This window comes from Neofelis nebulosa, chromosome 13, assembly GCF_028018385.1.
Source record: "Neofelis nebulosa isolate mNeoNeb1 chromosome 13, mNeoNeb1.pri, whole genome shotgun sequence".
Taxonomy (NCBI): domain Eukaryota; kingdom Metazoa; phylum Chordata; class Mammalia; order Carnivora; family Felidae; genus Neofelis; species Neofelis nebulosa.
Window position 1 is genome coordinate 49,975,645 of NC_080794.1, and position 24,065 is coordinate 49,999,709.

Sequence of the window (24,065 nt, forward strand, 5' to 3'; positions counted from 1 at the left end):
ACTGGGGTCCACAGGGCTGGCCCGTGGGAGCCTGGCTCTGTCCAGGGCAGCCCCTAGGCTCTTACACTCCAGAGCCAGCTTTGCCAAGAATCCGGCAACTCAGCTCCACAGAGGAGCCATGATTATAGTGACCACCGGCCTCGGAATGTCCACTTTACCTGTCACTTATCAGTAAAGTCCCTGCATTTGAATTTCCATGTGACAGGGCGCCTGGGTGCCTCAGTCGGTTAAGTGTCCGACTTCGGCTCAGGTCATGATTTCCCTGTTCGTGAGTTCAAGCCCCGCGTCGGGCTCTGTGCTGACAGGTCAGAGCCTGGAGCCTGCTTTGGATTCTGTGTCTCCCCCTCTCCCTGCCCCTCCTCTGCTCTTGATCTGTCTCTCTCTCTCAAAAATAAATAAACACTAAAAGAAATAAATAAAAAAGTAGAACATGAGGAAGCTGATGACAGCTTCTATTTCCAAAACATTTATTCATAAAATAATCAATTGACCTATTTGTGAACTACTCATTCAGCAAACATTTATTGTGTGCCTGGCCACCTGGAAATGACTCAGAGCAGGCCTCACCCACAAGGAGCTCATGGCCACAGCGGAGAAATCATGTGGGGTGGAAAGTCCTAGGTGGTGATTAAAGCACATCACCGTCTATTGATTGGAGCAGTCTCTTTGGGACCCTCCCAAAGCTGTGGTTTCTGAGCAAGGGGCTGGATTTCAGTGTTTCTATACACACACATTCTGAGAGTCAGACTGGTCTTCCCCTGGCTCCTCTGAGTGTAGTTTACTTGCAGAGAAAATGCTACTTAATAGGGGAAATGAGAGGAATGCAGGAAAGAAGCCTTTGTGCGGTGAGGCGGGCTGGGGCTTGGGAGAGGAAAGAGGCAGCAAGAATGGGAGGGAGGAGCGACTGAAGCCAGGGGCCAGGGGCCGGGCCGCCCTCCGCTGCGGTGACAGAACGTGGCAGACGTGGTGTATTCCCAGGGTTTGTGTAGGGCAGAAGGAAGTTCTTACCTGTCCGTGCTGACAGAGCTGCAGAACAGGAGGAATCCCTTTTGTCTGCAGGTTTGAACATCATGGAGGCTCATTTGACAGATACGTTAACTGCTCGTTAGCTGTCCCTCTTTTGAGCAGTTGTCCCCCTGCATCTACTTGAGTTAACTGCCCTGCACAAATGTGTCTTCCTCCCAGAGGCTGCCTCTCGCCTCTGCAGACTGTGAGCAGCCTTGGCCCTGTTCCCAGAGGGCCTCCTGCCCCTCTCCTGGGGCACTTAGAACCTTCTATAGTGAACCGTTCATTACTAGGTCTCTGCCTTGAGAGGATGAGTCGTCTAGGAGCCCCCTCTCCCCTCTGAGTCCTCAGTGCCAGGCACAGTGCTGGACAGGAGCGCCAGGGTGCCTTGCCAAGGGCGGGAGGGAGAAGGAAAAGGGAGCACCCCAGGGGCATGGAGATCAATGCTTGTAGGTGGGAGTGAAGGGCTCCCGTCTTTCCTCTTTGTATCACCCTGAGGGTGCCTCCCGGCATCCTTCTCCACTTCCTCCTCACAGCCAGATGCAGAGATGCTGGCTGTTTCCAAAGCATTTTCCCTGCCAGGTGAGAAGAGAGAGCAACAGCAGTGACCTTGGAGAAGGGAGGGTGCTTCTGCTGTTTGCAGAGGTCCAGGCAGCAGAGGGTTGCACACTATTGGTGTTGTCGGCCGGGGAGGTGGGGGGGGTGCCGAGTGCCATAGCTCCAGGCTGTGGCTTACTGACTGCACTTGGACACATCACTTCTGTTCACTGAGTCTGTTTCCTCACCTGTAAAATGGGGGTAATAACATCAACTCCCGGGATGATGTGAAGATTAAGTGAGAGATACAGTATGAAGCGCTTGGCACCTTACAGACCCAAGATGGAAGCCGTCATTATGTATTCTCGGCCTGAACCCCTGGAGGAGATACCACAGATGGACGATGCCTGAGTGTGACCAGCACTGTGGTTCATCGTGGTCTTATTATGGGATTTTGAACGTAGAGGACAGAGCGAGTGGAGAGAGCACTACCTCAGGAACCAGAAGAGGCTGAGGTTTGAGTCTGGGTTCTGTCTCATTGCAGCTACATGACTCTGAGCAAGTGAGTTACCTTCTCTGAGCTATTGTTTTTTCTAAATTGTTTAACATGAATGGAGCCTTTCAGATACTCTCTTTAAGAGTGGAGACAGTGATCTCCAGAAGAAAGGCAAAGTGTCACCGTTTTCCTCCCGATAGGACATTTCTTCCACCGGAGCTTTAGGCTCACAGAGGGTGGGTGGGCTCCTGGCAATTGTCGTGCATTGACTGGCACCCTAGTGAAGCTGATACCAAGGAGCTGTTTTCATTCCCTCTGTCTGACCTCTTACCAAAATGGCACCAAATATTTACCAAGGTCTCTGGCTGGCGGTGGGAATGCTGGTCTAAACATTATGATGGGGTGGGGATGAGATTGAATCGGGGGCATCCTGGACTCGTCACCTATGTCCCCAGATGTAATTATGTCATGTTACCTTTGACGGCCCAGAACGTACGAGGGCTGCCTGAATTGTGAAACGTGGGATTTGGTGAGTAGCAGAAACCACCACCCGCTGTGTGTTGTGGGGGACAGCTGAGAGGCAGGAGCGGCTGTCGGGCGGCTTCCAGCTGGAGGACACTCATAGAGGGAACAGCGGGCCCTAGAGCAGCAGCAGGCAGGCTGCCTGGGAACCAGAGTTGGGACTGTTGGCTCTGACCTCCCTCCCTGAACAGCAGGCAGTGGATACTAGGGTGGGAGCACGAGGGCAGCACCCAGGAGGAGTGGGGAGCACCCCCCCCAGAAGGCTAACTATTGGCACATCCAGTCCAACAACACTCTCTATAAGCCCCAGCCCTGGAGGACGCCTTCATTTCCTTCAGGCAACAGAGCTGATAATGCTCACTGCAGGCTTCTAGTCGAAGTCTAAGATGGGCCGTCAAACAACACCCTCCAAATATTTGTGGGAAAAAAATGACAATTGAATAGAGACACCAAAGAAATCGAGTTAAATGAGCAAGCAGGAGATTTAAAAGAAAAAAAATATTTAAGAGGGATGGGTTTATCTAACCCATTAAACGAGAGCAAGCAATTTTATTTTGAAAGTAAGTAATGAGGTTTGGGCAATGAAAAATATGATTGTCAAAGTACATTTAAAAAATGAAAGGGAAGGACTCCTAGCCACAGTAGTGAAGAGGGAGTTAGTTAGCTGGAAGAACAAGACAGGAAGTATTTCCAGAACCCAGGGCCTGAGCTCTGGAAAAGGGGAGGCTGGAATGCGGTAGACCTCCAATGGTCTCTCTATGTTGGTGAACTAAAACATAGAATCAATTTGCTGACAAATCTGATTGATGGCAAGGTCTCAAGTCAAATGAAATTTTATTCTGCTCTAACTTTATCACAAGTCATGGATCCTCCCTGCTGTGTTTCCTGATGTTCAATATAAAGATATAACAATTATCTTCGTTATAAAGTTGTCCCTTGTTATCTACTTGTTTTTCTACTGAGCATGTCTTTACTCATCAAAAGTGTAATTTCTTAACTTACAAATGGTATGCACTTCAAGGCTTTTGAAACATTTTAGTCAATTTTGTAACACATGACCACCAAAGGAGACAGTGGTTATTCAAAAATTGTACCTAGTGTTAATCACTCCAGACGTAATTGACTCACTTCCTTTCCTTCCTTCCAGGTTAGCGCTCAATGTTTTGTTTTCCTATGGTGTTATTGCTGGGAGTTGCAATAGTTTTTTCTGCTAGTTTTCCTGGCTATACATATTTAATATAAACTTGAGTTAAAAACAAATGCAAAATAAAAAAAAAGTAGTGTTGGGGCTCTTGGGTGGCTCAGTCAGTTGAGCGTCCAACTTTGGCTCAGGTCATGATCTCACAGTCCGTGAGTTCGAGCCCGACGTTGGGCTCTGTGCTGACAGTTCAGAGCCTGGAGCCTGCTTCGGATTCTGTGTCTCCCCCTCTCTCTCTGCCCCTCTCCCTCTCACACTTTGCTCTCACTCTCAAAAATAAATAAACATTAAAAAAAAATTTTTTAAAGTAGTGTCAATGTTAGATGTTGGCAAGGATGTGGAAAAACTGGATTACTCATGCATTGCTGGTGGGAACATACAATGGTGCAGCCACTCTGGAAAACAGGTTGGCAGTTTCTTAACAAACAAGTAAACAAACAAACAAACAAGAAGCTAGACTTGCAACTACTATTTGGACCAGGACTGTACTCCTGTACATTCACCCCAGAAATAAAAACATTTTCACCCCAAAATGCAACACAAATGTTTATAGTGGCTTTATTTGTAGTAGACCCAAACTATTGGTACCAACCCACCAACCGTTGTCCTTCAACAAGTCAATGGTTAGTTACATGGTACATCCTTACTATGGAATACTTCCCAGCAATAAAAAGAAACAAACTATGGCTACGTGCAACAACGGTGAATCTCCAGAGAATTATGCTGAATGAAAAAGCCAACCCTAAAAGCTTATCTGTTGCATGATTCCATTTATATAGCATTCATGAAATGACACAATTATAGACATGGAGAACTATAGTGCTTGTCGGAGGTTAAGGAGGTGGTGGGAGCAGAGGGTGGGAACAAGTGGGTGTGGCTATCAAAGGTCAACAGAGGGATCTTTGTGGTGGTGGAAATATTCTGTACCTTGACTGCTTCAATGGCGATATTCTGGTTGTGGTATTACACTGTGGTTTCACCATGATGGATGGAGATAAAGGGCACAGGGATCTCTGTGTTGTATCTTAGAACTGCATGTGACTCTATAATTATCTCAAATGAAAGTTTCTTTTTTTTTTTTAAAGGTTATTTGTTTATTTTGAGAGAGAGAGCAAGAGTGAGCAGGTGAGGGGTAGACAGAGAGGGAGAGAGAAAGAATTCCAAAGCAGGTTCTGCACTGTTGGTACAGAGCCCCTTGTGGGGCTCAAACTCACAAATCATGAGATCATGACCTGAGCTGAAATCAAGAGTCAGATGCTTAACTGACTGAGTCACCCCGGTGCCCCTCAAATAAGTTTCAATTAAAAATGTGCTTCTGAGAATTTCTATACATATAACCCAATTAAGAATTTTATCTTTGGCATTATGGTTCTCTTCTTGTTTGGGTGGGATATAAATTATTGTTCATATATTTTACTCTTTCCCCCCACATCTCATGAGAAGAGTTCCTGGTTCTGTTAATGTTGGTGGCAGCTCTGTGACTTGTTTTGGCTTTAGAGTGGGTGGAATACAGTTCCTTGCCCCCTGACTTAGTGCTCGGCCATGCAGCTTGCTTTGGCCAAAGGATGTTAGCAAATGTGACTCAAATAGGGCTGGAGATGAACTTGCATAGTTGGGCTTATCCCCTTGTCCTTCTGTGGTCTCCATGAGTGAAGCTTTTGAACTTGCCCATCTCTTGAGGGCCCAGAATGAACACAGATGAAGGAGCCTTAACCTCAGTGAGGAGCCAAGTCCTGTCAGACCTGCAGCTCAAAGCAGAGCTTCCCCATCAAGCCCAGCTTAGGTCAGCTAAACCCCAGGTGACCTGTAGTAGTTTGTATGCCACTGAGAGTTTTGTGGTTATTTGTTACTCAGCAATAGCTGACCCATACATCATTGTATCAAGTAAACATGTTAGGACAGCACAGCTGAGCACAATTTCAGATGAGAGAGTGGATTCTTCATCCAAGACATATGGTAATCTGGTGGATATTATACTTAAAATCCCATCTGTATCCATTTTGGGAGTTTCTGGATCAAAATCCCTTTTTTAAAAAAAAAAATTTTTTTTTACGTTTATTTATTTTTGAGACAGAGAGACAGAGCATGAATGGGGGAGGGGCAGAGAGAGAGAGGGAGACACAGAATCGGAAGCAGGCTCCAGGCTCTGAGCCATCAGCCCAGAGCCCGACGCAGGGCTCGAACTCATGGTCCGCGAGATCGTGACCTGAGCTGAAGTCGGACGCTCAACTGACTGAGCCACCCAGGTGCCCCTCAAAATCCCTTTTGTAACATGTCTTGGGGAGCTAACTGTATGTCCAGCATACAGCACATGTAGAACTACTTAAAAATACTTGTTAAATAACTGTGGGCTGTTTGAATGAATCCCAGAAGGCCCCAGAAGGCAGGGATGGGGATTGGGGGGCTGATGTAAACAGTGTAGGATGGACTGCTTTGATATTTCTCCCCTGTCTTCCACAGAGGAGCAGTCGATGCACTGTGGGCTAGTAAGTCCATTGGGGTAGCAAAAGGCAAGGACTATAAGCCTCTAGGGGAATGATGTCCCTTTTCCCTCATCTTTTTCTTAATCTCTGCTAAGGAGGAAAAAATGCTGTTCTGAGCTGGTCATCTTCAAGATCATGGATTGTAGGGGCGCCTGGGTGGCGCAGTCGGTTAAGCGTCCGACTTCAGCCAGGTCACGATCTCGCGGTCCGTGAGTTCGAGCCCCGCGTCAGGCTCTGGGCTGATGGCTCGGAGCCTGGAGCCTGTTTCCGATTCTGTGTCTCCCTCTCTCTCTGCCCCTCCCCCATTCATGCTCTGTCTCTCTCTTTCCCAAAAATCAATAAAAAACGTTGAAAAAAAAATTTGAAAAAAAAAAAAAAAGATCATGGATTGTATTGGGGAAATGGAGCTTTAGCGACAGGGGGCAACTGTGCCCTTTTCCTCCTTTCTCTCTGGCTGGTGGGCATGTCTTGCATTGCCTTTCTTGGAGATGGAGTAGAGAAGGAGCGAAGCATTGCTAAGGAGAGGCAGGGAAAAGGCAGCGGACATCCAGCCTAACCTGGAGAGAGCCAGGGAAAGGCCAGCTGCCTGGGGTGGGTCACAGGAAAGGTGTTGGCTGCCAGCGGACATCCCTTATCTTTCCTGCGGCCAGTATAGGTTATTTTACAGCCTAGCCTCTTTATGGCCTCAGTAGGGAGCAAAGGCAAACAAAGAAGGAGTGATCCTGCAGGGTCTAGGGAGCCACCTCCCACAGCAGATGTGCTTTCTTTAGCAGCCCTGCCTGCTACCTGAAGCACTTTGTGGAAAACCAGGCCTTAGGGGCTGCCTGACCTTGAGGTCCCTCGTTTATATCTTCCTTTCAGGTGGCTTTGAATGTATCCCCATCCCTTAAACCTTTGCATCCTTGCCAGCTTGTCATGAGCTGGAAACCAGTCTTGGCTGCGTTTCACAGATGATGAAACTGAGGCTGGGATGGTTGTTACCAAGCTTCTTTACCCTCTGTGCTGTGGAATGCTATTTCATTTATTTGATTCATTCTTTTCTTCAATACTTACAATTATTCTTCTTTAAAAGAGAGACGGCAACAAACAAATGGGCTATATTCCTATTGCTTAGATAACTGATGTTAACACCCCCCCCCCCATTATTTCTGGAGGTTACTACTTTCAACTTTTATTTTTGTCTTATTCCATGAAGGTGCAAGATTCTTTTATTATTTTAAAACTTTCTGATTTAAACAATCTAAAACCTAGAGAAAAGTTACAAGTGAGGATAAAGAACATTAAAAAAAAAATTCTGAACCATGTGAAAGTAAGCTGCGACAAGATGCGTCTCCCACAAAGATTGGTTTAATTGTATATTTCTTTAACATTTTTTAAAATGTTTATTTATTTTTGAGAGAGAAAGAAACAGAGTGTGAGCTGAGGAGGGGCAGAGAGAGAGAGGGAGATGCAGAATCCGAAGCAGGCTCCAGGCTCTGAGCTGTCAGCACAGAGCCCGACGCGGGGCTCGAACTCACAGACTAAGATCATGACCTGAGCTAACGTGGGATGCTTAACCAACTGGACGCCCCCTGTATATTTCTTACAGAGAAGGACATTCTCCTACTTACCAAAACACAACCCTTGTGATTCAGGAGATTAGCATTGACATATAACTACCCTCTCATCCCTAGGCTTTATCTATCAGTGGTCCCAAAGTGTTCAGATTTAGGTCTCCTGAATCTGGCCTCCTTTAGTCTGGAACAGTCTTTCCTTGAGTTTCATGGTCGAGACATGTTCCAGACTACGAGGCCAGTTACTGGTAGCCCATCCCTGGCTTTGTGCTAGTCTGATGTTTCCTCAGGATTGGGGTCATTTTTATGCACCGTTGGCAGGAGTATCATAGGCAATGATGTGCTCTTTTTGTATCCTATCGTGGGTACATGATTTCAATTTGTAGCATTAGTGAGGTGGTTGTTTGGATCGCTTTGATTAGGGTGCTGTCTTTTGGGCTTCTCCACTGAAAAGCAACTAATTTTCTCTTTGCAATTAATGATCATTTTATGCTGAGGGACACTGAAGCCGTGCAAATATCCTGTCATTCATCAAACTTTCACTTTATTCATTTAATTATTTATATTGGAGTGGACTCATTGGTTCCTATTTTATTCCATGGGCTATTATCTATCACAATCGTTATTTATTTTACTGCTCACAGTCTCCCAGATTTGGCCAGTGAAGGTGCCTTCTGGCTGGATTCTGGGTCCTTTTAACATGCCCCCATCATTCTTAGAGCACTCTGTTACTTTCTAGCTTCCAAGGATCTCTCGGGCTCCTCTTGTACGTTCCCTGTCCTTTGGATTCTTTTAATGGAGAATGACATTGGAAGCCATGTATGGGTGCTAGGAGTGCTCATTGTTATTGGTGTCACCACTCCAAGGCTCTGTCAGTGGACAGAGCAAGGAGATGAATGTGTGTGTGTGTGTGTGTGTGTGTGTGTGTGTGTGTGTGTATCTCACAACTACATTCATTCATTTATATATACAGATCTTCCTTGACTTACAATGGTTCTATGTCCTGATAAACCCATTGTAATTTAAAAATAACGTAAATTGGGGCACCTGGGTGGCTCAGATGGTTAAGTGTCCGACTTCGACTCAGGTCATGATTTTGCAGTTTGTGGGCTGTCAGACAGCTCAGAGCCTGGAGCCTGCTTCAGATTCTGGGTGTCCTTCTCTCTCTGTCCCTTCCCCACTCGCATTCTTTCTCTCTCTCAAAAATAAGTAAACATTAAAAAAATAACGTAAATTGAATATACATTTAACTAACACCTAAATCAAACATCGATGCTTACACGCTCACAACCCTTAACATTTGTCTACAGTTAGGCAAAACCATCTGACACAAAGCCTATTTTATAATAAAGGGATATAATAAAGGGAATATCATGTAATTCATTGGATACTGTGCGGAAAGTGAAACCAGAATGGCTGTATGGGTATCAGTTGTTCAGTTTGTGATTGCGTCACGGACCGGGAGCTGCCCACCGTTCAGCATCACAAGAGAGTACGGTACCACATATTGCTAGCCCGGGAAAAGATCAAAATTGGGAATCTGAAGTACTGTTTCTACTGAATGTGTATGGCTTCCACACCACCGTAAGGTTGAAAATTCGTTTAAGATGAACCATTATAAGTTGGGGACCACCTGTATGTTGAAAGCTGTGAGTTGATATGCTACCTTCAATTCTAATTTCAAGCCACAGGGCTCATTCTACTTTTCCCCTTCTGTGTTTGTAACCACCTTCTCCATCGGTGAGAAACCCAGCTCCATTATCTTTGATACACTTCCTTTACTTGGTTGACCCCCCTGCGTGGAGCCAGGCTGCCGTAGCAGAACTCCCTCCCACCAGCTCTTCACTCTACTTGGGCTCTGGCACTCCACCTCGGCTGTCCTCTTCTCTCACATTGTATTTGAGCTCTGATGCCCTGTGTTGGGCTGCCGGTTCCCTGCCTCCCCACATGGACACTCTCTTTGTCCTGTTCTGACACCCTATGCCAGGCCCCTCCATGGGGTGCCGTTCTCCATGGGCTTGGCTCCCACAGTGCTGGGCTGTTGGGGCTGCTGTCCTGCCCTCTGCAGATATACTCCTCCCCTGCCAGGTTCCAACACCCACGGGCATGTCCCTTGGTTGGGGGGGTGGGGGCATCTTTGCACTCTGCTTGGGCTCCAACTCCCTGTTCTTGGCCACCAGTCTCCATAACCCTGGCCTCACCTTCCCTCATGGGACACCATCTTGCTCAGCCTTACCTAATGGCTTTCGGACTACACTCAGGCATTTGGAACTAATTTTGGATATGGATATGGGTGTTCGGAAGGGAAGGGAATGGAAGAAGAACAACACATGTGCTTCGAAATTATTTTAAAAAATTTTCTTTATTGCTTATTTATTTATTTTTGAGAGAGGGAGACAGAAGGTGAGCAGGGGAGGGGCGGAGAGAGAGAGAGAGACAGAATCTGAAGCAGGCTCCAGGCTCTGAGCTGTCAGCACAGTGCCCATGGGGCTGGAACCCACAGACCGTGAGATCATGTCCTGAGCTGAAGTTGGACACCCAACAGACTGAGCCACCCAGGGCCCCCCCCCACCCCCCCACCCCTAATTTTTTTTTGAGCAGCACCCAGGAGATCTTTTCAATTTGCATCTCTGGGAAAGTTTCTTTTATTACTGAGAATTCCCTGTGCTGGATACTCTCTGTTTACACTCCACCCAGGTCCATTCTCCACCATTGTTCTGGCCTTCTTTATGCCCAGAGAGGCTGGATTCCAGGTGGCTTTGATCAATGGCAGGAACCCACAGGAGAGCAGAAGTGGACCGAGACAAGTTGGTATACTTCTGCCCTACTTCCTTTTGTGTCAATGCTGAGTCTCTGGCGACAGTGGCATGCTTCCAGAGTACAGTAGCTCATTGGGTGGCCTTTCTTCCACAGTCCCCTGGCTCTGATGACACGATTTTCTTCCCCTCATTCTTTTAGCTGGAGGGTGGTTACTGCCTTTGCTAACCTCTGAGTGCCTCACCACTTCTTGTATTTCCCCTTACTCCTGTCCACACCTCTAGAAGTTACTTTTCGAATAATGTCTCTTCATTTGACTATCTGGGAGTGAATTTGGCTTCCCACTGAGTCTATCACTGATGTGCTTTCATTTTCTTGGTTCTCCCTTCTGGAAATTTTATTAATTGGCTAATAGATCATCTGCATTAATCATCTATGTCTCTTGTTTTTGCTCTTAGGTTTTCCATCTTTTTGTGGTTTTGGCTCCATATTATGTGACATTTCCCTACCTTGTCCCAACCATCCCTTCCAATAAAATGTTTTTGTTTTTTTTAACTTCAGCCATCATATAGTTCATTTCTAAAGGTTCTTTCTTGTTTTCTAGATCGCTCTTGTTTCCTGGCAATCTGCTCCTGTTTTACAACTCCAGCAACTTTTTAAATCTCTCTAAGGATTAATGAAAGTGTTTGATCTCTTAAAGTTCTTTTCTGGTCCCCTAGTTACTTCAGTTTTATTTGGGGTCAGTTATTTTGTTTATTTATCTTGACCTGTCTCCTCTGTGCTATTGATTTCCTAAGTGTATGGGATTCTTTGGTTTTGTCACAAGAATGGGAAAACAAGCAGATTTTCCTGGATAGCTGTTGTGGCTTTCTTTTGCTATAGCTCTTCCAGGAGCAAAGCAGGACAGCTGCCCAGGAGCTCTCTGTGTCAGCTTGCCATTAGAATGAGCACGCGGTGGGGACGCCTGGGTGGCTCAGTCAGTTAAGGCTCTCCGACTCTTGATTTCAGCTCGGGTCATGATCTCACGGTTCGCGAGTTCGAGCCCCACATCAGGCTCTGCACTATCAGATTCTCTCTCTCCCTCTCCCTCTGCCCTTCCCTTGCTTGCGTGCTCTCTCTCTCTCTTTCAAAATAAATAAAAAGGACATTTAAAAAAAAAAAAAAGAATGAGCACGTGGTGGGGCAGGAACATTTCACAGAGGCCTGGCTGTATGGGCTCAGTCTCCAAGAATGAGTGGGAGTTTTCCAAGTGAAAAGTGAGCTCAGTGAGTCCCGGCTGTGGAAGTAACATCTATACAAGCCTGGATATGTCAAATGCATGATATTCTCTAAAAATGAAGAGTGTGAGTGGAGAAGGAGTCTGGGGGAGACACCCTGGAAGGGTTTAAGGAGAAACAGACTGGCGTGAAAAGCTGCCCATGGATGTGCATGGGGCCTGTCAGCACCATGTCGGACTAATTCTGGTGGGAGTGTGGGTCTGGAGACTGCTGGGTTGGAGAGGGGTGGGGGCGGCGCTCAGGGAGGTGGTCGAGCACACAGAAGCCCGGGGCGGAATAATGGCAGCCACAGATCTCTAGGGCATGTTTCCTGTGCTAGGAGCCGGTCACATCTCATCTCGTTTGTGCCAGCAACAGCCCTGGAGGTGGATTTTATTAGCTCCATTTTACAGAAGAGAATTTGAGGCTTGGAGAGTTGGCTCCTGGGCCCAGCTCTTGACCACCCGCCACACTGGATCTTAAGGTGGTGACAGTAACAGTGAAATGGGCCTGATTTCAAGTCTCAGTGCATTGCCAGCAAGGAAGTAGTGGGGATCCTTCCCCCACCTTCCTGACCCTCAGCTTTCTCATCAGACCAAGGAGAGCTTGCAGTGGACCAAGGGGTCAATCTGCAAGCTGTTGAGGGCCACTCATGCCTGATGGATTAGTGCTTGCGCTCATCTCCAGGGTGATTCACGTGGAACATGCCTCAGGGAGCAGGAAGTGAGGTCCATCACCAGGCTGTTAAGGAGACTCCACGTCTAGGAGGTCAGACCAAAAGCCAGCCACTTTTGTGGCACAGGGAGAACCTTACTGAGCCCCTTCCTCAGAAACTGCAGAATGTAGCCTGCCCAGCCGGCCAGACCTCCCAGTCTGGGGTCCTGGCCCCAGGCTCCCACGAGAGGGGAGGTACAGTGGCCAGCTTCTTGCTTGAGGCCTCGGCTTTCTCGGAGGGGAGCTTCAGATGCTTCCGCTCTGCTGGGTGCCCAGCTCTGCCGCCAGAGGGCGCTGTTTCCTTCTCCAGCAGAGGCGCGGGGTCTGACTGCCAGCTCCCTTAGTGTCCGTCTAACTAGGAATTCTGCTCTGAGGCGCTCCCTCCCCCTCTCAGAGGAGCCACTGCCTGGCCTGCTGTCTCTGCTCCTCGGCCCTTGTCTGACCCATGGGGCAGTGGTTCTCAAATGCGGCCATGTGGCAGCCTGCCTGAAAGGGCTCAGCAGCAAGGCCTACGCAGCTGCTCCACAAGAAGGCGGTGACAGCATCTGAATTCTTGCCTCTACAGAGAACAGGTGTCTCTAGGGCTTCCTGCCAGTTGGGTAGTTTCTGGATAGACAATATTCTTTGCTTTAGACTCCAGGAAGCCACTATTATGATTAGGTCCCATTAAATGCATACCTGCCTTCCTTTGGAGACACTGGTGACTTAGTGATGGGGGATGGGGCCACAAGCGTCATCTGCCTCTGCCGCAGAGCACAGAGGGCTGCAGGAATGGATCATAGCAGAAGGGTCATTGCAGGGTCCTTGCGAGCAGAGGCGTGGGTCTGGGTCTGTTGCTTGGCTGAGTGACTGTGGGGGAGGTGCTCAATCTTTGAGTCTCACTTGGCTTCATCAGTAAAGCAGGGATACAAATGCCCACCTCTTGAAGCTATTGTGACGATCAAATAAGGTAGTGTTTGCAGAGTCCACATGTGCCTTGAGTGGCAGCTGCCATTCCAGAAAGAGCCACTGCCCACAACTCCAGGGCCATATCCACAGATGAATAGTACCTCTGGGGTTACTTGGGAAGAGTGGCTGGGAGGCGTGTGTCATGTTATAGGAGAGTGGTCCATGTCCAAAATCTTGAAGCAGATCTGCTAATTCTCAGGAGATTCTCCAAGCACATACTTAATTTTACCCTGTGGCCTCCCTGGGAAAGAAAATTATAAGTTAGCGTATTTAAAACAGGAGCAACCCTTATAACAAATCCTCTTCCATTTTGGCCAAGTCTTGTGTCACCTGGGTTCTGACGGAAAAGCACTTTCTCTGTTCATTCTTGTTGCAACAACCTTGGAGGCTCTTCCAGGACCTAGAAGTCCCTCCCTACTGATCACCTGTGCCTCTCTGGAAGCCTCCTTGCTAACATTCTCCAGCCACACTGCCTCCTGTGGTCTCCAGGGGCCAAATGCCTGCAGCCTCAGGGCCTTTGCTCTTGCTGTGCCCTCTGCCCGGACCACCCATCTTGAGCTGACCTATTTCCCCACAGCATGTCACTCCATACTAACTCATTGACTTGTCCCTTGTTTGTCTTCCCTCTCAGGACTGGGAGCTCCAGGATGACCCGGGACAGGCACCCCGTCTTCTTCAGTTCTGTGTGCCCACCTGGAGAGTCAGGCTCCTAGGAAGCCTGCAATTAATATTCGTGAAGGAGTTTATGAAAAGTAGGTCTTCTTAGGCCCATTTCATACATGAGGAAACTGAGGCCCAGGCAGGGAGAGAGCAGCGCAGTTCCAGTCTGTGCCGTGCGGAGCCGGGGTGGGCGTGGGGGAGACCCGCGTGCAGGGAGGGCGGTGGGGCCCGAGGCGCGGCTCCCGCAGCGGGCGCCTGGGTCTCAGGGCGGCGGGAGCGTCCCCGTGGGCGGTCACCGGCGGCAGACTGGGCGGGCGCGGGAGCGCGGGGTGGCGGAGGAGGGAGCCCAGCTGGCCAGCGGCAGAGCGGCAGGGAGGCTCCGCTCCGCAGGCAGAGAGCGCCAGGGCCGCCGAGCGGGTAGGCGGGCTGGGCCCCGAGACGGGCCCCGCGGGTGCAGGGGCGGGGGCGCCTGGGGCCCAGTGCGAGGGGTCCTCTGGGAAGCCGTGCGCGCTGCTGCATCTGGGAGCCTGGGGAGGGGGCGTCGGTGGGGGGGGGGCTTCAAGGATCCCAAGGCTCAGAGACACGCTACCATGGTCACGGGTGGAGGGCGGGGTGGGCAGGGGGGCATCCCCAGCTCCTCGTGTGGCCTTGGGCTCCCGTAGCCTCCGGGTCCTCCCCTGAAACGGTGGTGGCTCTCTGCCTCATCTTGTGGGCTGCGAGAACGGTAAGGGGTGCATGGCAAGTGTCTGGGCGCCTGGGGCATTCGGAGACCAGGAGCTATTGGCTGAAATTTCAGAAAACAAAATAGATGTCCTTTCCATTCTTACTTCCTTGGGAGATTGATAGGATTTATATTAGTTCTTAATTTTTCTCTGGGGGGGGGGACGCAGGCTGCAGGGGAGACCTCCCTCAGGGGTTCAGGTGTTCCCCCATCCCTCTTGACTAGCCAGCTGCCTGGGAAATACATCTGAAGGCATCATTTTACTGCCATTGCACAATAATCCCCTCCTTCCTCCCAGACTGGGCATCCCCTGCGGCGTACCTGAAGGACCCAAGATCTGGTCCTCGCTGGGCATCTTTGAGGTGCGCAGTGAGAAGTGAGGGACAATCTTTGTATGAGGTCCCATGTGGGGGGGCCCCAGTCTCTCAGAATGGTCTGAAGTGGTCCCTGTGGCCGCTGCTCGCTGCTCAGCAACCCCGGGGAGTGGATGTGATCACCCTGAGGGGGTCATTGCACTGCTGGAGGCTGCAAGGGACGGCATTGGACACCCGGTCACTCGGATGGGACCGGTACCTGCCCAGTCGTGTCTCCTCCATGGGGAGCTGTTGCTCTCATGGTCTGCCACAGTGAGGTCTCTGAGCCTCCAAATTGTATCAGTAAGGCGGCAACTCTAAGAGTGTCATTGCATTAGAGATTCCAAACCCAGGTCAGCTTGGGGAGGACAAGGGCCTGAAGAGGCTGGGTGGTCTTTGGAGCTGCTGGGGAGGTGGGCGTTCTGAGCCAGCATGCTAGAACCAAAGTCCAAAGCTCTCAGTGTGACCAACGGAGGTCCCTGGGGTACCTTCTTATTTGGCTGAACCGCCGACCGGCACCCCTGGGCGCTCCCTGGGGCCCTGGGCTCTGTCAGGCTTTGTCAGGGATATTCGTCTGCCATGTTTGCAGGTCAACAATGGTTGGATACTGGCAATTTCACATGGTTCAGTCTAGAAATGCCTTCCTCCTCCTCCAGGGCTGTGGTGTGGATCAATGCTCAGTGGAGTATCAGGCACCCGAAGCTCAGTGAAAGCTCATGTCCTTCTGCCCTCTGTCTCCAGGAAAGCGTGTGCTCTCCAGAGTGAGGTGAGCCCCCTCCCTCCTTGGGGTCTCTCCTCCAAGACTGGGCTCCTGCACGCCCTCTCCTGCCTGCCCTTCCAAGTCCTCTTCCTGCTCCCCTGGCTGCACCAGCCTCAGATCCTGCCCCCCCCCAGGTGCAGCTTCTTGGGCTGTTTGGGCATCTCCCAGGATGTCCAGGGACCAAACTTGTCCCTCAGCATCCTGGGGCCCTCATCTACAGACAGGTCAGTGCAGGTGAGGCACCGACTCACCTGCATAAGGCCTGTAGTGAGTGTCTCTCAGGCTAGTCACTGGCCTGTGGACAGGGTGGTCTTCTGCTTTGAAATGCACGTGGTGGGAGTGTGGCCCTTTCCAGCCCTGGGTAGAGATGGGTACTCGGCTGTGAGGCAGGGTTCAGAGCAGGAGGGCGCTGAAGCAGGGCTCGTGCCCTTTTGAGGCCGGGCACTTGGCAGAGGACTGGAGTAGGGGATTTGTCCCAGCGGTGTGCCCTCCTGCAGGACTTTCTAAAGAGGCTTTGGGTCAGAGCTGGAGCCAGGTGCACTCAGGGGCCTGTGCCTGGGTTCGTAGGATCACTGTGGCCAGTTCTTCTGGTGGAAGGGAGCAGGGCCCCTCCGGTGGGGTTGGCAGGATGTGTGGGAAGAAAAGGCAACTAACGTTCGATGAGCACTGCTCATGCCAGGCTGGTCTTGTTGTAAAATGGGCAGCTCAGCTTCCCAGGAGGTGGCAGAGAGAGCTCCTGACCAGGACCTGGTCCATCGAATTATGTTCTTTGTCCAAGGGACGAGATGGGGACTGAACTGAAAGAGTCTAAGGGAAGGGGAGCTCCAGAGTCCTACCTTTCAGACCCCCCTCTTCCCTATTTCACCCCCTGACTTTGGGGAACCAGGCTGTCCTATAGGTATCACACCCTGCCTCATACAACTGAGGAAACTGAGGCTCAGAAAGGTTCAGCGACTCTCCCAAGGCCACTCTACAGATAGGTGGCAGGGCAAGGAATTTGAACCCAGGACAAGCCCGCAGCCTGCTGGCCTCCCTAGGTTCCTGATAGGTTTCTCTGCTGTTTTCCTAGATGCCTGTGGTGGCTCTATCTGTGCAACAAAGGACACTGTTCTTGACCCCAGGGGCACTCAGACAACCCAAGAGACAGGCCAACGGCCTGTTCTTGTGTGAACCCCACTCCCAGCAGCCAGGTGACCCACTGCCCACAACCAATGGTTTCACTCTGACCGTTCCTAACCCTGAACCCTGAAGTCCCTGTTGGTGGAGCTGTGGCTGGATCTTGACCCCTTTGCACCAGGCCCTGGTGGCATCCAAGTCCAGTCTCCTTCCTTGGTTCTGCTCTGGAGCACCTGTCCCGAGGGATCCTCTGTTCCGGGGGGTCCCCACCTCTCAGCAGGTTCTATAGAAGGAATCTGGCCTTTCTGCTGACCCGGCTGTTGGATTTGAATTACTGCTACCTTGCCCCTGGAGTGGCTTCTGGAAATCCTCAGTCCTTGCGTGCAGAGGGCCCTTCTGGGGTGGAGGTTCATGGAGTCCTCCCGGCAGGCCCCCCCCCCAGCCTCTGCAGAAACATGCAAGGGCTTGCTGGCAATTTTGCTCCTTTCTGGGTCCCCCGGCCCCCTGGCCCCCCATGACACTTTCCTGCCTTGCTCTTCCCCCAGTGCCAGCACTTCCCTCCTTTGCCCGGTCCCACAAGCTGCTGGGAAAGGGCTGGTTTGGGTTCAGACATCCATGTGGTCTAGTCAGCAGGGGGTAGTATGCGGTGTCCTGGACCACTGTGACCATCCCTTGTGTTAGCTCTTCACTGGTTCTCTAAGAAGGGGTCTGCAAGCCTGGCAGACCCCCAGTGCCATCTTCTTCGGCCCTCCCTTTCCTCCTGCCCTGGCCCTCGTACTCAGTCTATTCTCTACATCCAAGTGATCTTTCTGGAACGGATTTGGCCTTGCTGGCCAGATTGCATGCCTCTCCCAGCATTCCTGCTCTGGCCCACCTCTCCGGCCTCATGGCTTACCATTGCCTTCCACCAACTTGGGGATCCAGTTGTTCTGAACTGCTCACTGTTCTCTGAGGAGGCTCTGCTCTTTCTTGCCCGCACCGCCCCCCATCTTTGCCCATGCTATTCCCTGCACCTTGAATTCCCTCCTCTATCTTGCCCATTGGGTTGTTGACTCCTCTTCAACTTTGAGGCCGTGGATCAATGTAACTTTCTCTCTCATCTTCCTGCTTCTTCTCTGATCTCCCCACTCACAGGCATCCCATTCCTGCTGGTTTGGGCCATGGCAATATGGCCTTGAGGTTCACCTGTATTCCTGGTGGTCAGTTCCTGTGGCTGTATATCATCTTGGCCTTTGTTTCTAGCATGGGGCTTGGCACATGTTTATTGAGTGAATGAGTTGAGTGACAGTTTTCTGGAGTTTCCATGAACTCTGCTGTGATCGTGCTGCTTTTGGCCAGTTTGGAGCCGCTGGTATTGCCTCCCACCATTGACTCAGCCCTGGCTGGTGGTTATCCAGAGCCTAGGGTTTGCGTCACATTTGCTGTTTCTGAGCACAGTGTATCCACCACATTTCTATGCAGCTTTGGCTGCTTTTGGAGTTGAATACTGGACCTTGCATTTGGCCTTGCTATGTTTCATTTTGTCAGGTTCTGTTCCAAATAGCCCTTTCTGCCAGAAGACTGTGGTGTCAGAATAATACTCCTGCCTCTGAGATTCAGTAGTCAAAATAACCAGACTGTAAACTGTTAGTTGAATTCACGACTTGGTCTTATAAATGGCCAAATGTACCTCATCTTTATGAGCCAAATTAAATGCACGGTGAGTGATGTTCGTGAGAGCTGACAAATAGAGTTTACTGCTCTCTGGTTAATTTTGGCCATACTCTATAAAAACTGCCTTTAAATTAGCACTTGATGATGAAGAACATATATATGTTCACAAATGGACATGACCATTATGTAGGACTTAAAGAATATCTGAAATAGGGTCTTCCTCTCTGAATAGTATTTATCAGAATGGGACTCAAGGACGAAGTGCACAAGAATTGCATGGGCTGTATGTTGAAATATATGGACCCCTGGGCGCTATCTTAGACTCACTTAACTGCCTGTCCTGGTGAAGGGCTCTGGAGTCTGCACTTTTGACATGACCCTGGAATGGGTCTGATGCTTTCTGAGGGCTGGGGACTGCCTGAGAGTTTAGTGACAGCCAGAGATCCCATGGAGAAGGTGTATCATGGTGGTGTGTGGAATGATCTGGTGGCTTTCCCTGTCGGAATATCTGTCACTGGCATTACCACCTGGAGATTTTGGAGTCGAAATCCCAATGTGGTCTTGGCAGAGGGTCCCTTGTGTTGAGGAGGCACCAGGGGAAAAGAGATGGGCTGTGCCAGGGCACAGAGATGTGGACCAGGCTGCTGAGTTTGGAAACTGCAAACTGTTTTGGGTGACTTAAGCATAGGCAGGTCAGTAGGCAACCATAACCTTGGCCCTACCCATGTGTAGCATGATGGGTGTGGGGAGAGAGCCAGTGTGCCGATGACCCAGTATTTTTGTACCTGGCAGTCATCAACTCTGTCATGTGTCACCTGAGAAACAGGGCTGACAGGGCAGTTAGGGGCTGAGACCTGGAGGGTGTACTGTGTTTCGAGCCCTGAGGTTTAGTTCTATTCTCAAGGGCGTGGGGTGCTGTAGAAGGACCTGAGTGCCAAGTGGCATTTACTGCATTTCTATTTGGATAAGATGTGACAAGAGGATTTCTACCCATACTCCTTAAGCAGTTCTGTCTTTGAACTCTGCTTATGAAAATCTAGTTTCTCTACCATTAAAGCAAACTTGGAAGCCTGAGGTTAGAAGGAATTTGTATAACAACTTCTGGCATCAGACCCGGGTTCGTATCTGAGCCCTGTTACTGATTAGCTGTGTGACTGTGGGCAAGTTGCTTACATCTCTGAGTCTCAGGTCCTCGAGGTCCCAGCAGCCTTGGGATGGAAGAAGCCATGACCCTCTCTACCTGACCCCCACTTCTCCCTGGGGTCCATGCAGGAGGCATGATCACTGAGTACCATTTGTCTGTTTGCTTTGTAGGCACTGCCACTGAATCTTCTGGAATCTTCTCACCTGCACCATGAACATCTCTCACTTCCTGGCCTTGCTGCTCCCAGGATCCCCACAGGGTCAAAACAGGAGCAGGTCAAGGAGCATTCCATACAACTTCTCTGACCACTGCCAGGATTCTCTGGACCCGATGGTCTTTATTGTTGTCTCTTATAGCATCGAGACTATTGTGGGGGTCCTGGGCAACCTCTGCTTGATATGTGTGACCATTAGGCAGAAAGAGAAGACCAATGTGACCAACCTGCTCATTGCCAACCTGGCTTTCTCTGACTTTCTCATGTGCCTCATCTGCCAACCACTCACGGCCATATACACTATTATGGACTACTGGGTCTTTGGGGAGGCCCTTTGCAAGATGTCAGCATTCATCCAGTGTATGTCGGTGACAGTCTCCATCCTTTCGCTTGTCCTTGTGGCCCTGGAGAGGCATCAGCTCATCATCAACCCAACAGGCTGGAAGCCCAGCATCTCCCAGGCCTACCTGGGGATCGTGGTCATCTGGCTCATCGCCTGCCTTCTCTCCCTGCCCTTCCTGGTCAACAGTGTCCTACAGAATGTCTTTCACAAGAACCACTCCAAGGCTGTGGAGTTTCTGTTAGATAAGGTGGTCTGTACAGAGTCCTGGTCGCTGTACCACCACCGCATCATCTACACCACCTCCCTGCTGCTCTTCCAGTACTGCATGCCCCTGGCCTTCATCCTGGTCTGCTACGTCCGCATCTACCGGCACCTGCGGAAGAGGAAGCAGGTGTTCCGCAAGGGCACCTACAGCTCGCGGGCTTGGCAGATGAAGAGGATCAATGGCATCCTTGTGGCGATGGTGGTTGCCTTCACCGTGCTCTGGCTGCCGCTGCATGTGTTCAACAGTCTAGAGGACTGGTACCATGAGGCCATCCCCATCTGTTATGGCAACTTCATCTTCTTGGTGTGCCATCTGCTTGCCATGGCCTCTACCTGTGTCAACCCTTTCATTTATGGCTTTCTCAACACCAACTTCAAGAAGGAGATCAAGGCCTTGGTGCTGACATGTCAGCAGAGTGCCCCCGTGGAAGAGTATGAGCATCTGCCCCTATCCACAGTGCACACGGAAGTCTCCAAAGGGTCTCTGAGGCTCAGTGGCAGGTCCAACCCCATTTAGCCAGGTGTAGGCCTTCTCCCTGCCATGGTCATTGTCAAGTTCCTTTACTTAGCCAAGTGGGCCAACTGCATCATTACTGGCATCATTATTGGCATTCTGGTGGACACCATCCTTACGGGCTTTCTGGAGCCCAGAGAGGCTGGAAAGAACCCATTTTTGCAACCATTTGCATTGTGAAGACTGACATTCAGTTGGTTCAGCCATTTGTTCCTGGGAGAATTCTGAGCATGGATTCTGCGGGTCACAGTATGTCATGTAGCCTGAGCAGGTGCCAGAGCCAGAGATGGTCTGCTCGTTGCAGGCAGAGTTCATTCTGGTAATTCAGAAACAGATGCTCAGCCTGGGAGCCCAAGGGTTTCACCTCCTCCAGTGAGACTGTGAGGTCACTGTGGAGTCAGGGAGGGAGCACGGGGGTCAAAGCTCTGGACCTTGGTCAGGCTCTCACCTCTTGGAGAGGTGATGTTGGTGGACAGGCTTTGTAAGTGGTAAAGAAGTCTATGAAGGCAAGTTAGCACATCCAGGTGCAGAGAATGGATCATCCTTACCTTGGGTCCTCATGTTCCAATGCAGGAGGAAAGTCAGTCCTGAGCAGCAGGAATCCCATGATTCATATCCTGCTCCATATTCCTCTTTCACTGCCTCCGCCACCTCATGTGGAAATGAGCCTGCAAGTATCTCCCCTTGATAAACACCTTGAGGGGGACATCTGCATCACCATAGAGCTTGTCCTCCATGCCTAGGACAGGACCTGGTGCAGTGAGAGGGCTCCAGCAAGGTTTGCCATGGTAGGCTGATGGTGTAAACATGCCCCTGCTGAGGGCCCGGCTGAGCACAGGCGCCCTGTGCCACGGTCCAACATGGGAAGGGCCAGGTTGCTGCAGCTATGCTCTCTTACCTGCCTTTCCTAGCCTTTAGGACCTCTCTTGCCAGACAAGGAAGCAGGCCAGGGACTCTGTGACCTTCCCCCATGTTGACCCACTGCCAAGGCTGACAGCACTCAAGGTTGTGACTCCGGCCTCTGTTCCACACTCTGACCACTAAGCTGACTTGCTCTAGGTGATGTGCATTGTTGTTCCAAAGCCTCTCCAGGCCTTCAGTAGGGGCAGGGGCAGGGGGTTCATGAATTTGGCTTAACAGGACACTGGCTGAAAGGAGTAGGAGTCCTCCTTCCTCCAGCCCACCAGGGAAAATGGAGAAATGGCTACAATGAATGTGAATATCTCACCCATGGAGGTCTTGCCCCAGTCTTCTGGCTGCTGAGCCAGATCCAAGGCTTTATCTCTGTGTGGACCAGACAAGTCAAGCTTACCTCTGGGCCACTTTCAATGGGACACCCAGGTCTGGCTCTGCCTGCTCAGTTTCACCTACCCTCTGGCAGAGTGGGCAGTGGCTAGACCCACCATGGCCTCCAGGGGCAGGGTATTCAGGTGCCCAGAGCCCTCAAGTATCTCACTGGGAGGCTGCTAGGACCGCTGTTCACAGGATATGTGGCAGAGGGCCAGGCAACAGAAGATTGAACAATCACGTCTGACTGTCTCTCTGACCTGGCCCCTGACCGAGAACTTGTGCAGCTGACACCCAAGACAAGTAATCTGTGAGCCACCAGCCCCCTTCCTGGAGCTGTTTATTTCTTCCCAGGTTTTGGTCATATCTCTCATTCTGTTTCTTTATTGACTTTTACCCTGGCTTTTGGAATAGATTTTGAGCCACTGTATTGGGTGCAGCTTGTGCTTGTCCTCTGGTGCCATCTGCTGCTGGCTGCTCCCGGTAACCACCTGCCAGCAAAGCCCAGACCCTGGAGCCCATCCCAGCAAGATGTCATTGACCAAGCTTCCCGAAGAATGTGGGGGCCTCAGACACCTCCAGAGCCCATGCAATTGCCTGGGGTTTACGCCTCATCACTCGTATCAGTGGTGCCAAGATGCTTGGGGACAAGGATGCTTTAGGGTGCCCACATGACTGAGGACAGGGGGACTGGGTTGGGCATATGGCAGAGGTGCTTGGCATTAGGAATTGGGGTAGTGGGTGAAAGCTTTGTTGAGCATCTTCTATGCTGTCTTCACCTTGCTTGGGTTGACACAACTTACCTGGATGGCTGTCTCCTGCTCCCAGTTCCTAATGACCCTTGGAGTTGTCTGGTTCCCCAGTGTACCCTGGGACTTTGCTGCTCAAAGTATGTTCAGAAGACCAGCAGCCTTAGCAGCACTTAGAACTTGTTAGATATGTGGAATCCCTATTCCCACCTGAGACCTATTGAATCAGAATCTGCATTTGATCAGAACCTCTAAGTTAATGGTGTACATGTTCAAGTTGGAGAAGCTCTGCTCTAGGAAACAGAGTGCCTGGAGCCTGGAGCTGCTCGGTGAGCACCTGTGGACACCCACTCTGGGATCTCGACTAGAGTTCTAGGAATCCTTGTTCTGGAAATAAGGCTTTACGATGGTATGGCTGAAAAGGTGGGTTATTCCACTGTGGTTGTTTGTCTCTTCTCTGACTGCATGTGGACATATTTCTTGTGAGACCTGCTCATTCCTTAAATAAATATTTGCAAAATGAACAGTTTGTGTAGTTAAATTCTCAGTGAATGTGCCCCTCTGTATTCTGCTCTGTTTCCCTTCAAGCTGTATTGTCAACCGTTCTTTATGTTGCTATATATCATTTTTGACAGCTGATTAAGGATTTAGAAAATGTGCCAGTGAAAGCTGGTACCTCCGAGCGATATCTCTCTTTAGCTCCTGGAAGGGCCTTTCTCTGTCCCTGCTAATCGGCATGTCCCTGATTGTAGTGGGGGGACCCTTCTTCAGAGGAGCATCAGGGCTGGAATTGGAGACTCATACTCATGAATACCACC

At 50.3% G+C, this 24,065-nt stretch overlaps 1 protein-coding gene across 1 annotated transcript; it reads left to right on the forward strand.

The window, feature by feature from the left end:
- Nucleotides 1-19,745: 19,745 nt before the first annotated feature.
- NPY4R2 (neuropeptide Y receptor Y4-2) lies at nucleotides 19,746-23,771 on the forward strand. Its single transcript, XM_058696932.1, has one exon. The coding sequence runs from the start codon at nucleotides 20,087-20,089 to the stop codon at nucleotides 21,212-21,214; it is 1,128 nt and encodes a 375-aa protein (XP_058552915.1). The 5' UTR covers nucleotides 19,746-20,086; the 3' UTR covers nucleotides 21,215-23,771.
- The last annotated feature ends 294 nt before the right edge of the window (nucleotides 23,772-24,065 follow it).